Here is a 14,210-nt window from a genome sequence, read left to right as displayed (position 1 = left end):
TCGTGATCCTGGGGTCCTGGGATCAAGCCCCACACTAGGCTCCCTGTTCCTCAGGGGACCTGCTTCTCCCTCTCCCTCTGCTGCTTGCCCCTGCTTGTGCTCTCTCTCTCTGTGTCAAAAAAAAAAAAAAAAAAGAATACCAACACATGCATAATGGGAGTCCCAGAAGAAGAGAAAGAGGCAGAAAAAATATTTGAAGAAATAAGGGCTCTGAAGACTTCTCAAATTTGATAAAGACACAAATCTATACATCCAAATAGTTCAAACACCAACAAGGATAAATTCAAAGAGATCCCCACTGAGACTCACTATAATCAAATTGTCAAAAGACAGAGAAAATCTTGAAAGTAGCAAGAGAAAAGCAACTTATCACATACAAGGGATCTTTAATAAGATTAACAACCAATTTTTTTTTTAAGATTTTGTTTACTTATTTGACAGAGAGGCAGAGGGAGAAAGCCAGCATTTCTGTATTTTTGGTTTGTAACTCCTTTTTTTTGTTTCATATATGACTTAACACACAAATGAATAAAATAGTCATTACACGTCCATATTAATGGTCATACAATGTATAAAGATATAATTTGTGACAATAACATAAGGTGAGGACTGAGCTTTTATAGGAGCAGAGTTTTTGGGGCACCTGGGTGGCTCAGTTGTTAAGTGTCTGCCTTCTGCTCAGGTCATGGTCCCAGGGTCCTGGGATCGAGCCCTGCATCGGACTCCCTGCTTGGTGGGGAGCCTGCTTCTCCCTCTCCCACTCCCCTTGCTTGTGTTCCCTCTCTCACTGTCTCTCTCTGTCAAATAAATAAAATCTTAAAAAAAAAAAAAGACAAGTATAGGAGCAGAGTTTTTGTATATTATTGAAGCTAAATTTGCCGTCAATTCAAATAAGATTGTTATAAATTTAGGATGTTAATTGTATCTTCATGGTAACCACAATGAAAATATCTAAAAAATATACAGAACAGGAAATAAGAAGGGAATCGAAATGGTACACTACAAACAAATCAATTAAACACAAAGATGAAGAGTGGCTGGGTGACTCAGTTGGTTGGGCATCTGTCTTCAGCTCCAGGTCCTGGGATTGAGCCCCACATTCAGCTTCCTGCTCAGCAGGGAGTCTGCTTCTCTCTTTCTCCCTCTGCCACTCCCCACTGCTCATTCTCTCTCTCAAATAAATAAAATTTAAAAAAAACACAAAGATGATAGTAATGGAGGAAATGAGGAACAAAATAATGTATAAGATGTATAAAAAACGAATAGTGAAATGGCAGAATTAAGCTCTTCCTTATCAGTGATTACTCTAAATGTAGATGAATAAAACTCTCAAAAGGCAGAGATTAGGAGAATGGATTTTTTTTTTTAAGAATGGATTTTTTAAAAGATTTATTTATTTATTTTAGAGAGAAAGAGACTGGGGGTGAGGAGTGGCAGAGGGAGAAGGAGAGACAGGCCCAAGCAGACTCCCCACTGAGGGTGGAGCCTGACGCAGGGCTCGATCCTACCATTGTGAGACCACAACCTGAGCTGAAACCAAGAGTAGGATGCTCAACTGACTGTAGGCCCCAGGTGCCCCAGCAGAATGGATTTTTAAAAAAATCATCCAACTATATGCTGTCTACATGAAAATCACTTTAGATCCAACAGTATAAAAGGTTGAAAATGAAAGAATAGAAAAAGATATTCCATGTAAATAATAACCAAATGAGAGCTGGGGTAACTATGCTAATGTCAGACAAAATAGTCTTTAAGTCAAAAGTTGTTCTAAGAGACAGAGGTCATTATATATTGATAAAAAGGTCAGTTCATTAAGAGCATACAAAAATTATAAACACATACCCACCAAACAACAGAGCCCCCAAATACATGAAGCAAACATTGACAGAATTGAAGGGAGAAGTAGATAGTTCTACAAAAATAGTTGGAGACTTCAATCTCACCTTTAATAATAGATAAAACAACAAGACAGAAGATCAGTAGGGAAACAGAGAGCTTCAATAACACTGTAAACCAGCTAAACCTAAGAGACATATAGAACATCCTACCACCGGCAAAATACAGACTTTTTTTTTTTTAAGATTTTATTTATTTATTTGAGAGAAAAAGACAAAGCGAGAGAGGGAACATAAGCAGGGGGAGTGGGAAAGGGAAAAGCAGGCTCCTCGCCAAGCAGGGAGCCTGATGCAGGGTGCGATCCCAGGACCCTGGGATCATGACCCGAGCCGAAGCCAGACACTCAGCGACTGAGCCACCCAGGTGCCCCAAAATACAGATTCTTAAGTGCACATGGAATATTCTCCAGGATAGACCATATGATAGGCCACAAAAAAAGTTAAATAAATTTCAAAAGATTGAAATCATACAAAATATCCTCTCCAACATAGTGGAATGGTGCTAGAAATCATTAATAAAGGAAAACTGGAAAATTCACAAATATGTTGAAATCAAACACATTCTTAACCTTCTGCTACGGAAAAAATCATAAGTGAAATTAGAATATACTTTGAGATGAATGAAAGTGAAAATGCAACATTCCAGAAGTTATGGAATGCAGCAGAATTAGTGCTAAGAGAGAAATTTATAGCTGTAAACACCTGCATTTAAACATAGGAAAGATCATAAACCAAAAACCTAACTTTATACCTTAAGGAACTAAGAAAAGAAGAGCAAACTACACCCTAAGCTAGTAGACAGAATGAAATAATAAGGATTAGGACAGAGATAAAATAAGTAAGGAATAGAAAACAGAAAGAATCAACTAAACCAAAAGTTGGTTCTTTGAAAAAAATCAACAAAATTGACAAACCTTTAGCAGATTAAGAAGAGGTGAGTGTTGATTGATGCAAATAACCAAATCAGGAATAAAAGTGGGAACATTGCTCCTGACCTTACAGAAATAAAAAGAATTATAAGAGAGCACTATGGGGGCACCTGGGTGGCTCAGTCAGTTAAGTGTCTGCCTTCAGCTCAGGTCATGATCCCAGGGTCCACGCATCTGGCTCCCTGCTCAGTGAGGAGTCTGCTTCTCTCTCTCCCTGCGCCCCTCCCTCCCACCCCCACTTGTGTGCATGCACGCTCTCTCTTCCTCTCTCAAATAAATAAATAAAATCTTAAAAAAAAAGCACTATGAACAATTGTATGCCAATGAATTAGATAACCTAGATGAACAAATTCCTAGAAACAAACTATAAAAATTGACCCAAGAAGAAATGGAAAATCTGAACATAATCTATAACACAGAAAAGACTGAATCAGTAGAAAATTTTTCAAAAAAGAAAAGTCCAGGACAAGATAGCTTCACTGGTGAAATCTCCCAAACATTTAATAAGAATTAACTCCAATTTTTTTCCTACACTCTTCCAAAAGATAAAAAAGGAGGAAACAATTTCAATGAAACCAACATTACCCTGATGCAAAAGTCAGACAAAGACACCATAAGAAAACTACAGACCTGTATCACTTATCAATATAGAAGCAAAAATTCTCTGTACTTTTTTAAGTAGGCTCCATGCTCAATGTGGAGCCCAATGAGGGGCTTGAGCTCATGACCCTGAGATCAAGACCTGAGTTGAGATCAAGAATTGGATCCTTAACTGACTGAGCCACCCAGGTGCCCCAGAAGCAAAAATTCTCAATAAAATACTAGCAAACCAAATCCAACAGCAAGTTCACAAAGTGAGATTTATCTCAAGAATGCAAGGGCGATTCAACATAAGAAAATCAGTCTGTAATATACTACATTAAAAGAACAAAGGGAAAAACTCACAATCATCTCAACTGACATAGAAAAGCATTTGATAAAATCCACTACCCATTCATAATAAAAACACCCAGGAACCTAGGAATGGAAGGGAACTTCCTCAACATGATAAAGGGCATTTATGAACAACCCATAGTGCACATCATACTCAATGGTGAAAGACTGAAAGTTTTCCCCCTATGATCAGGAACAAAACAAGGATGCCCATATTCATCGCTACTGTTCAACATTGTACTGATAATTTTAGGCAGAGCAATTAGGCAGGGAAAAAAATTGACATAGAAATTGGAAAGGAGAAAGTAAAACTATCTCTACTTGCAGAGGACATGGTCCTATATAGAAAAAATGCAAAGAATCCCCCCCAAAAACTTCCAGAACTAATGAACAAATTCAGCACAGTTGCAGGGTACAAGATCAATTCACAAAAAAATGATTTTGTGTCTATATACCAGCAATGAACAATCCAAAAAGGAAATTAAGAAAACAATACAATTTATAATAGCATCCACAAAATAAAATACCTGGAAACAAATTTAACCAAGAAGCTTAAAGATTTGTACACTGAAAACTACAAAACATTGCTGAAATAAATTAAAGAAGACCTAAATAAGTGGAAAGACATCCCACGTTCACACTCCTCCCCCAGTCTTTTTAGACATTCTTTCCCCTAGTAAACCCCCACTACATGGAATTTTAATACCACAAATATACAATATATATCTGTTTATGGTCCATGACCATGTGATGGACCACAAACCAATGGAATATCTGAGATTTTTTTTTACCTTTCCAAGAACCAATTTCGTTGAGAATACATAGTCTAGGGCAAGGAAAGTACAAGGTCGTCCTGAGGCATGTTATAACAAAAGCAAGGAAGCAGTCAAGCCTGAAGAGGTTCCCACTGACCACAACTGGAACATTTTACACTCGATCTTAGCCAAAAAGCCAAGAAGCGATACAACTAGAACATTTTAGCATTCAAAATTTACTGTAATTAATTAAAGTACACTGAATATATAAAAATCCCCGAGCTCATAATAAATAATAAGTAAATAATTCTACAAAAAAGAAAGCAAAAATAAAATAATTCTTATCTGCTACAATTGGAGAATACTTTTCACACCTCTTTTCTCTGAAAACTAAATAAAAGGAAATAAACACTTATTCTGCCTTTTCAGTAAGAACTGAAGTTCATTGTAATCCAATAGCCCCAGCTGAAGAGGGAAAGCTCTTTTTTACAGAAAATATGCCATCTAATAAATGTTGGAGGATTGATCGAATTAGAAAATCACCATTTAAATAATTAAGGATCATCAATAGATACTAACACGATTAGGTAAAATGTTGATGGGGTGGTGCCAAAGGGTTACCTCTAATCAGAAGGGGAAAACTTTACAGTGGTGAGATCTTGTGGCTACCACTTTAACCCAGTTAGTAAACTTAGCTTTACTTAATGGGACAGTGAGACCTTATGTGCCTCTAATATGATGTAATATAAAGTACATAGGATCACCTCTTTGGCATTTTTACCAAAGGTTATTTAAATTGAATCATCCAATCAAGCTTTTATATCTAACTTCCAGTTTATAGGAAATATAAGCAATAGTGAAATAAGTTAAATGATTCTATAAGGGAGCAATCAGACAAATCCAGAATGTGAGACATGATAGTTCTATGAGACAACTGATCTGTTCTTTTCAAAAAGTCACTTTGAGGGGCATCTGGGTGACTCATTTGGTTAAGCATACAACTCTTGATTTTGGCTCGGGTCATGATCTCAGGGTCATGGGACCAAGCCCTGTGTCGGGCTCCATGCCGAGTCTGCTTGAGATTCCCTCCCTCTCCCTCTGCCCCTCCTCCTGCTCCTGTGCACATGCTCTTTCTGTCTCTCTCAAATAAATAAATAAAAATCTTTAAAAAAAAAGTCACTCTGAGGAAAATGAATGGTGTTGGGGGGGATAATAGTCTAGATTAAAAAAGACTTTGGAGACATAACAAAATGCAATACATGGTTCATGTTTGGATATTACTATAAAAGACATTTTGGGAATAATTGTGGGACATTTGAATATGAATTGGGTATTAGATGATATTAGGGTATTATTCTGAAATTTTATTAGGTTTGTTAATGGTGTGTGGCTATGTAGGGAAAATTCCTTATATTTTAGATATGCCTATTGATGTATTTAGAGGTGAAATATTTCATAATGTCTGCCATTTTAAAAAGAAAACTTCCGCATGAAGAAATGGATGAAACAAATATGGCAAAATGTTAGCACATCAATGTGGTAAATATGGGAGATGAAGGTATCAGTATGGATTGTACTAGTCTTTCAAAGACTTTTTTTAAAAAGGGGGGATGGGGGAGGGAGCAAAAATGTTTGAAAATATTCATAATATAAAGTTTAAAATATTAAAAATAATTTGTGTGAAGGATCCTTAGGAAATGCTACTTTTCAGCGTGAGAATGTGTAAGTTGGAGAACCTGTGATTCTTGAATGCTTCCTCAAAATTTTTTTCCTTCCTTCTCTCTCCCCGGTCTATGCAGCCCTCTTTGACTCTATGCACAGCAACCAAGCCTCAGATAGCCCATTTTCCCCACCCCGTACTCTTCATTCACCTACCCTACAACTCCGGCAGCGCTCTGAGAAGCCCCCTTGGTGTAAGTAATCCTTTTGGAACTGCCTGGACAAAGGCCAAGAGGGATGGAGGGATTGGTGAATGAGAGACCTGTCGTCTCATGAGGGAAACGAAGATGAGGGTTGAAAGACCAGGAATAACCAGTAGGGGAAGCAGTCTCATCTGCTGTTTCCAAGGTAAAGGGAGGATCTGTTTACCATGTCTCATTATCTCCATTCTCCATGACCCCTCTGTTTCCTTGGAGAGGCTCCTAAAATATAATGTCACAGAGGGTGCTTTGGGGAAGAAAGGACGAAACTTCATTCTCCTCAGATTCCCATTTGGGAATCTATAGCTTTCTCAAGTACAGATGACTTGAGAGGAAACTGAGTACATAGAAAAGCGGGGAGAAGGAAACTAGAATCTGCTACTACTTTCTACATGTCCCTATTCTCAAGTTGTCTGTTCTCAGCTGTTAGTTCAAGTTGAGGTGCTGCTTTTTCCCATCTCTTCTTTATAATCTCTAGCCTATCACAAAGGGCATGTGGGTGACACAGTTGGTTAAGCATTTGACTCTTGGTTGAGGCTCAGGTCATGATCTCAGGGTTGTGAGATCGAGTCTGTTTCAGATTCTGTCTCTCTCTACCTCTGCCCCTCACTGGTGCTCTCTAAATAAATAAACAAATAAATAAATAAAATCTCTAGCCTATCACTAATTTTCCTTGGTAACAGTGTAGTCACAAGGAGTTCTTAGGGTACTTGTAGGGAAGGGGAGATCCCGGTGACAGTCAGAGGGAGGATAAGGGCCAGAGACACCAGTGATGGAAAAATCCTTTCCTTATTCAACCTGCCTCCAGGAAATAACTAAAATCAAACATGGCTTTTATTATTTCATTGGATAGGACTGAAACAAAGATTCATATTTCAGCATCTGGGTTAAACAGTTGTAGAATTGGCACTGTGTATGCAGAAGAAACATTCCTTCCTGATTCCAAGAGCTCTTCCCCTGAATTTCAGATTATCGTACATTCACCTTGCCATTGCTCCTTTTATCTCTCCTGGAATGTTTATGGGTTTTGTGCCCCTGGAAATCTTTTTTTTTTAATATTATATATATATATATATTTTAAATTCAAGTATAGTTGATACACAATGTTATACAACATACTGGTTCAACAAGTCTATACGTTATGCTCTGATCACCACAAGTGTAGCTACCATCTGTCACAATACAATGCTAGTACAGTACCATTCACTGTATTCCCTGTGCTGTACCTTTTGTTCCCGTGACTTATTCATTCCATAACTGGAAGCCTGTATCTCCCACTCCCCTTCACCCATTTTGCCCAGCCTCCTACCACCCCTCCCCATCAGCTTGTTCTCTGTATTTTAGGTCTGATTCTGCTTTTTATTTGTTTATTCTTTTTTTTTTTTAAGATTCTATACATAAGTGAAATCAATGGTGTTTGTCTTCCTTTATTTCACTTAGCATAATACCCTCTAGGTCCATCCATATAGTCACAAATGGTAAAATCTCATCCTTTTCATGATTGAATAATACTCCATTGTGTGTGTGTGTGTGTGTGTATATATATATATATATACATCTTTAATTTAATTGTATTTATTTATTTGACAGAGATAGAGATAGTGAGAAAGAGAACACAAGCAGGGGGAGCTGCAGACAGAGGGAGAGGAAGAGGCAGGCTCCCCGCTGAGCAAGTAGCCCAATGTGGGGCTCAGTCCCAGGACCCCAGGCTCATGACCCGAGCCGAAGGCAGCCACTTAACTAATTGAGCCACGCAGGCACCCCCCCCCTTTTTTTTTATACATCTTCTTTATCCATTCATCTATTGGTGAACACTTGGGCTGCTTCCATAACTTGGCTATTGTAAGGAATGCTACAATAAACATAGGGATGCATATATCTTTTGAAATTAGGGTTTTCATTTTCTTTCGGTAAATACTCAGTAGCAGAATTATTGGATCATATGGCATTTCTATTTTAATTTTTTGAGGGACCTCCATACTGTTTTCTGCAGTGGCTACACCAATTTATATTCCTACCAGCAATGCACAAAGGTTCCTTTTTCTCCACATACTCGCCAACACTTGTTATTTCTTGTCTTTTTTTTCTTAAGTTTTTATTTTAATTCCAGTTAGTTAATATACAGAGTTATATGTTATTTCTTGTCTTTCTGATTCTAACTATTCTGACAGGTGTGAGGTGATATCTCATTGTGGTCTTGATTTGCATTTCTCTGATGATTAGTGATATTGAGCATCTTTGCATGTGTCTGTTGGCTATCTGTATGTCTTCTTTGGAAAAATGTCTATTCAGGTCCTCTGCCCAGTTTTTAATTGGATTATTTGGGGGTTTTTGGTGTTGAGTTGTATAAGTTCTTTATATATTTTACATACTAACCCTTTATTAGATATAATATTTGCAAATATATTCTACCATTCAGTAGGTTGCCTTTTTGTTTTGTTGATGGTTTCCTTTGTTGTGCAAAAGCTTTTTATTTGGATACAGTACCAATAGTTTATTTTTGCTTTTGCTTCCCTTGCTTCAGAAGACATATCTAGAAAAATGTTGCTATGGCTGATGTCAGAGAGAGTACTGCCTGTGCTCTCTTCTAAGATTTTTATGGTTTCAGATCTCACATTTAGGTCCTTGATCCATTTTGAGTTTATTTTTGTGTATGCTGTCAGAAAGTGGTTCAGTTTCATTCTTTCGCCTGTAGCTATCCAGTTTTCCCAGCACCATTTACTGAAGACTGTTTCTCCCCATTGTATATTCTTGCCTCCTTTGTCATAGATTAATTGACCATATAAGCATGAGTCTCTGTTCTATTCCATTGATCTATGAGTCTGTTTTTGTGTCAGTACTGTTTTGATTACTACAGCTTTGTCGTATATCTTGAAACCTGGAATTGTGATACCTCCAGCTTTGTTCTTCTTTCTCAAGATTGCTTTGGCTGCCTCTGGAAACCTTATCTTTATCTTGCTTCTGCTTCCCTGTTTTTGTTTTTGTTTTTTAAGATTTTTTATTTATTGGAGAGGGAGAGGAAGAGAGACAGAGAGAGAGAGCACCAAGGGGGAGGGGCACAGGGAGAAGCAGTCCCCCTGCTGAGCACGGAGTCCCATACAGGGCTTGATCCCAGGTCCTGAGATCATGACCTGAGCCAGAGGCAGACGCTTAACTGACTGAGCCACTCAGGTGCCCTTCCTGCCTCTACTTCTGCCTGACCTCTTTGATTTGCCTGAATCAAACCACTAACTGAATATTAAGGCTACTTCTATCCTTGGGGGAACTCTTTTTTTTTTTTTCTTGTTTTTAATCTATCAGACCTTTGACTCAGTATGAGGTGTGTCGCCTCATTGGTAAATATTTTCTTTAGGGTTTGTCTGCCCTAAATAGGCCTTGTTGGCCCAAACCATGTTCCTCTTTCTTCTGCTTGAAGCATGCCTCCTGTGGCCCTTTACAGAAAGGAGAGAACTGGCATACCCTAAACTCAATGACTGATTCAGCCTCAGGCTCAGGCTTGCCAACTTTCCCAGGTTCTCTTTGATGACAAGGATATTCAGGTGCCCCCTATATCCAAAATTGATCATTATTGATATTAGAGTGCTTTATTTTTTATTTTTTTAATTTTTTTTAAAAGATTTTTATTTATTTATTTGACAGAGAGAGAGACAGCGAGAGAGGGAACACAAGCAGGGGGAGTGGGAGAGGGAGAAGCAGGCTTTCCGAGGAGCAAGGAGCCCGATGTGGGGCTCGATCCCAGGACCCTGGGATCATGACCTGAGCTGAAGGCAGATGCTTAACGACTGAGCCACCCAGGCGCCCTGATGTTAGAGTGCTTTAAATATAAAGTTACAATACCATTAATAAATACATTTACAAAAAGAAAAGTAGATTAGTCCCCTACTAGAGGTCAATGAAGTAGTAGAGATTGGGGTAGAAATTATCCCACAGTGTATTGAAGACTCTAAGCCCTTCATTTTATTACTGTCAGTAGTGGGGTAATTAATTTTTATGTTGTATATGTCTGTAACATCCACAAGCCTCTAACATTGTGTGTCCCAAGACTTAGAAGGTCTTAACCTTGGATCCAGGGATGGATTTCAGGGTAAAGTCTTTGAAACCCAGGAATATTTTATGAAGATTAGTGTGAATATCCATATGTATATTTTTCTGGGAAGATAGTCCATGACTGTCATTAGAGTTTCAAAGGGTTCAGTGACCCCCAGGAAGGTTAATTATGAACCTCTGCCATTTAGAGATTCCATGGCAGTCTTCCATCTTAAGGTGATTTTCCTTCCTACTGTTCTCATTCATAAGATTTTTCTACATTCTCCTGCTTAATTGTCTCTTGGGCTATAAACAGTGATTACCTTTGCCCCAGAAATATGTTGATTGCTTTAAAGAAATGATTCTTAACAAAAGATGTACATCAGATTTAATTGGGAGTGTTTCAACAAAATATAGTGACCTCATTCCCTCTCCACCCCACATGTTTACACTAACCTACAGAATTAGAATCTCTAGAGATGGAACCTAGAAATATTTATTTTTTAAAAATATCCCATGCTTTTGATATATACCCTTAATTATGAACCACTGGATTACAGCATTGGTATGCTCCCAAATAACCTTGGGAATTCAGAGTTGGGTTGGGGGTACATTTGTGAAAGAACTGGATGAAGTGGGCCTCATCACTCTCTCCTGGAGTCTCAGATGTACCTTAGTGCTCCTGTGTACTCCTGTAGTATATATTAGGTCAGATCAAGAGTTCCTGAGCTGGGCTAATTGAGCAGTCTCTGCATAGCTTAGGAAGAATTCAGACCCTCTTTCCTCAAGGCTATATATTCTGGCATTTGAACTACATACATTGAATAGAGCCTACTCTTCCAGCTTGCCTGACTTGGTCTCCCGACTTTGTTTTACAGACAGCAGTGGCCCTTCCAGCACTGTGTCCAGTGCTGGTCCTTCCTCCCCCACTGCAGTGGATGGTAACTGCCCTTTTGGCTTCAGTGATCAGCCTTCTTTAAGTTCACACATGATTGAAGAACGTCAAAGCCTTGGGATCCTCCTTAGGAATGGAGAACAAGAGCTCCCTATTGAAGGGGTGCAAGAACCTTTTGAACCAAGCCAGGCTTCACAGGAACCACCTGTGGAAACCAGCCAGCCATGCCAGGAGGTTGCTGAGGAGATCAGCCAGACATGCCAGGAGGTTCCTGACATCAGCCAGTCATGCCAGGAGGTCCCTGACATCAGCCAGCCATGCCAGGAGGTCCCTGACATCAGCCAGCCATGCCAGGAGAACCATGACAACATTGACCAGACATGTCAGGAGGTTCCTCAGATCCACCAGCCATGCCAGAAGGCGGGCCAGCTGTGCCAGAAAATCTCTGAGGAAGCTTTCCAATTTTGCCAGGAGAACCCTGAGGAGATCAGCCAGCCATCCCAGGAGGTCCCTGTGGAGGTTGGCAGGCTGGCCCATGGGTTCCCTGTAGGGATTGGTGGCCTGGTCCAGGAAATCCATGTGGAAGGTGGCAAGCCAGCCCAGGAGACCCCTGAGGAGCTCAGCCAGCCATGCCAGGAGTTCTTTGCAGAGGTTGGCAGGCTGGCCCTAGAGGCTTCTGCAATCAATCTGTTGTCTCAGGACATTCCTGAGGTTAATAAACCATCCCAAGAGTTTCTGGGGGAGGATGATCTGCAGGTTCAGGAAGTCCCTGAAGTTAATCAGCAGTCCTGGGTGGTCCCTGAGGTGACTGACCAGCTGCCTGGAGAGGATACTCCCCAAGCCCAGTATCCATCTAGTGATCCAAACCCTCAGAGCCAGTCTTTAGCTGGTGACCAATACTCCCCCCTCCCACCAGCAACATGTGATTAATCATGTTCTCATTAGTGGTATCACACTATACCAGCTATTTGAGCTAGCAACTTCTTCTGTTGGCTAACTCACCTGCCAGTATAAGACCTTGGATCTCACCAGAGGTGTCTGAGGAAGCAGTCCTCTTGGCATGAAGCCAAGAACTGTGCCAGAGCTGGGCTTGAGAAGGAGCCAATTTCACGTTCAAAGCAGCCATTGACTCCTCACATGGCCATTAGACTTGAATAGGATTTCCATTAAGGGGTGGGCTGATCTATCATTCATTACCCAACCTCCTCTGAGCATCCCAGGAAATTCCAGATTGTTAAAGGAAATGCCACTTAACTGCTGAAGACACCATCTGGGACAGCAAGTGCAAAAGGGGACTCCAAGGTCTCCACTTTTCTGGGGAAATATTCACAATTTCACAAGGTACCCTTAGACCATATGTGCATTCAGGAGGACTCTTGTGTTTGCTAGCACTCCTCAGGAGGGCCCAGGATGTCTGTCTGAAATGTTTGGGAAAAAAGCGAGTCCCCTTCCCAAACATCCACTGTGGCCACTAATCTTTAGATTGGGCTTATGGGTGTTTTATATGTCATCCCAAGTTCCCCCGCTACCCCAGACCTGTTCCTCTGGGCAATAGCCCCAGGGAAAAATAGGTATTAGATTGCTGTGAAAATTTAAGAGTAACTACTTAAAATGTTCTGGGGGTTCTTGGCCAATCTGTGAAGCTGGGCCTCCTTTTGTTGTAGGGCTACTTGGCTTAAGAGATGATGTAGTAGAGAAAATCAGGTTCTATTTTAAGCAATCAGCGGAGATCAATATTGTACAGACATGAGCAAAGATTATATATATTTCTGTAGTAGTGCCAGGGACAGACTGGCCAAAGACCAAACACTCCAGGGTTCCCAAGAGGTATGTCCTTTTCTCATTGTGTCTTTAGGGTCAGGTGTGATTATGAAGCTTTTCCCAAAGATATGGGGATGGGCATGGGTGTGGGTAGGAGGAATAATGCAGTCATTGGAGTGGGGTGGCCGGAACATTATGAGTGCTCAATAAATACGAAATAATAAGAATGGTGATGGTGGTGATGATGTCCTTGTGAATTCAAGAATGAATGAGTATAAATCCATCATGTCTGTTTGTGACTAAATTAATCTGAACCACACAAAAGCTGCTGTAGTTGAGTGGAAAGGGGCTATAAAATAATCAGGCATCCTAGGAGGTCCCAGTGGCAGTCAGCCCACCATCCTAAAATGTCTTCAATGAGTAGTGTTGTGGGAGATAAGAGTTTCTATCTCTGTGAAGCACCATTAGGTGCTTGCCTTCTCACCAGATTCTTGGAATCACCCACTTAGTTTTTCACTCTGATGCTTTGGAGTGTTAGGAGGAGTTGATATAAAGGGGTTATGGTCTTTCTCTGCCTCCTTGACATGTTATTTTGGGAAAGCCCAGAACACTGGGAGGACTGGAATATCTCCTTCCCCATATATTTACATTCACAACCTGGCCTCTCCTGACATACCCAGGACTATAAAGGGTTTCCCTGCAGGGCAAAATCCAGCATTTACTCAGTGGAACTCCTAACTGCACAGGTGAGTGCTCTTTACAACCTCAATAGGCTCTGGATCTCTTAGGGCTTCTCAACTCTTTGCCTCTTTGGCGTTCCCTTATTTCAGGTTTCTAATGCTGGTTATTCAGTCCTTGGCTCTTGACCCCAAAGTATGTAGATCCCCTTCCCAGAAACCCTGCCCCTCTTCCCTCCCCCAAATCAAATGTATCTCCCCATCCTAGGCCCCTCTTCCTCATACTCTGGCATTCTAATTTTCAGAAATTAGGCTGGCTCCCCGTATCTTTTTCTCCCTTTATCCACCCTATGTTCTCTGGCCTCTTTGGGTCCTGGAGCTGCTTCCAGTTATCAAAGACATTGAGATAAATGACAGTGC

At 40.3% G+C, this 14,210-nt stretch overlaps 1 protein-coding gene across 19 annotated transcripts in view; it reads left to right on the top strand.

The window, feature by feature from the left end:
• The window catches only part of PPIP5K1 (diphosphoinositol pentakisphosphate kinase 1), a 46,134-nt gene extending 31,984 nt beyond the window's left edge, over positions 1 to 14,150 (top strand). For 18 of the 19 annotated variants that reach the window (XM_025884267.2, XM_025884264.2, XM_073876900.1 and 15 more), the window contains 2 exons: positions 6,312 to 6,425; positions 11,336 to 14,150. In XM_025884267.2, coding sequence (XP_025740052.1) covers positions 6,312 to 6,425; positions 11,336 to 12,282 — 1,061 coding nt within the window. In that variant the 3' untranslated portion in view covers positions 12,283 to 14,150. The remainder of the gene's footprint in view (positions 1 to 6,311; positions 6,426 to 11,335) is intronic. The other variant, XM_073876898.1, reaches the window with a different exon arrangement.
• The last annotated feature ends 60 nt before the right edge of the window (positions 14,151 to 14,210 follow it).

This window comes from Callorhinus ursinus, unplaced genomic scaffold (assembly GCF_003265705.2).
Source record: "Callorhinus ursinus isolate GAN/ISIS: 27379988/994484 unplaced genomic scaffold, GSC_fseal_2.0 scaffold25, whole genome shotgun sequence".
Taxonomy (NCBI): domain Eukaryota; kingdom Metazoa; phylum Chordata; class Mammalia; order Carnivora; family Otariidae; genus Callorhinus; species Callorhinus ursinus.
Note: the sequence above shows the minus strand (reverse complement) of the source record. Positions and strands in the feature narration are given on the sequence as shown.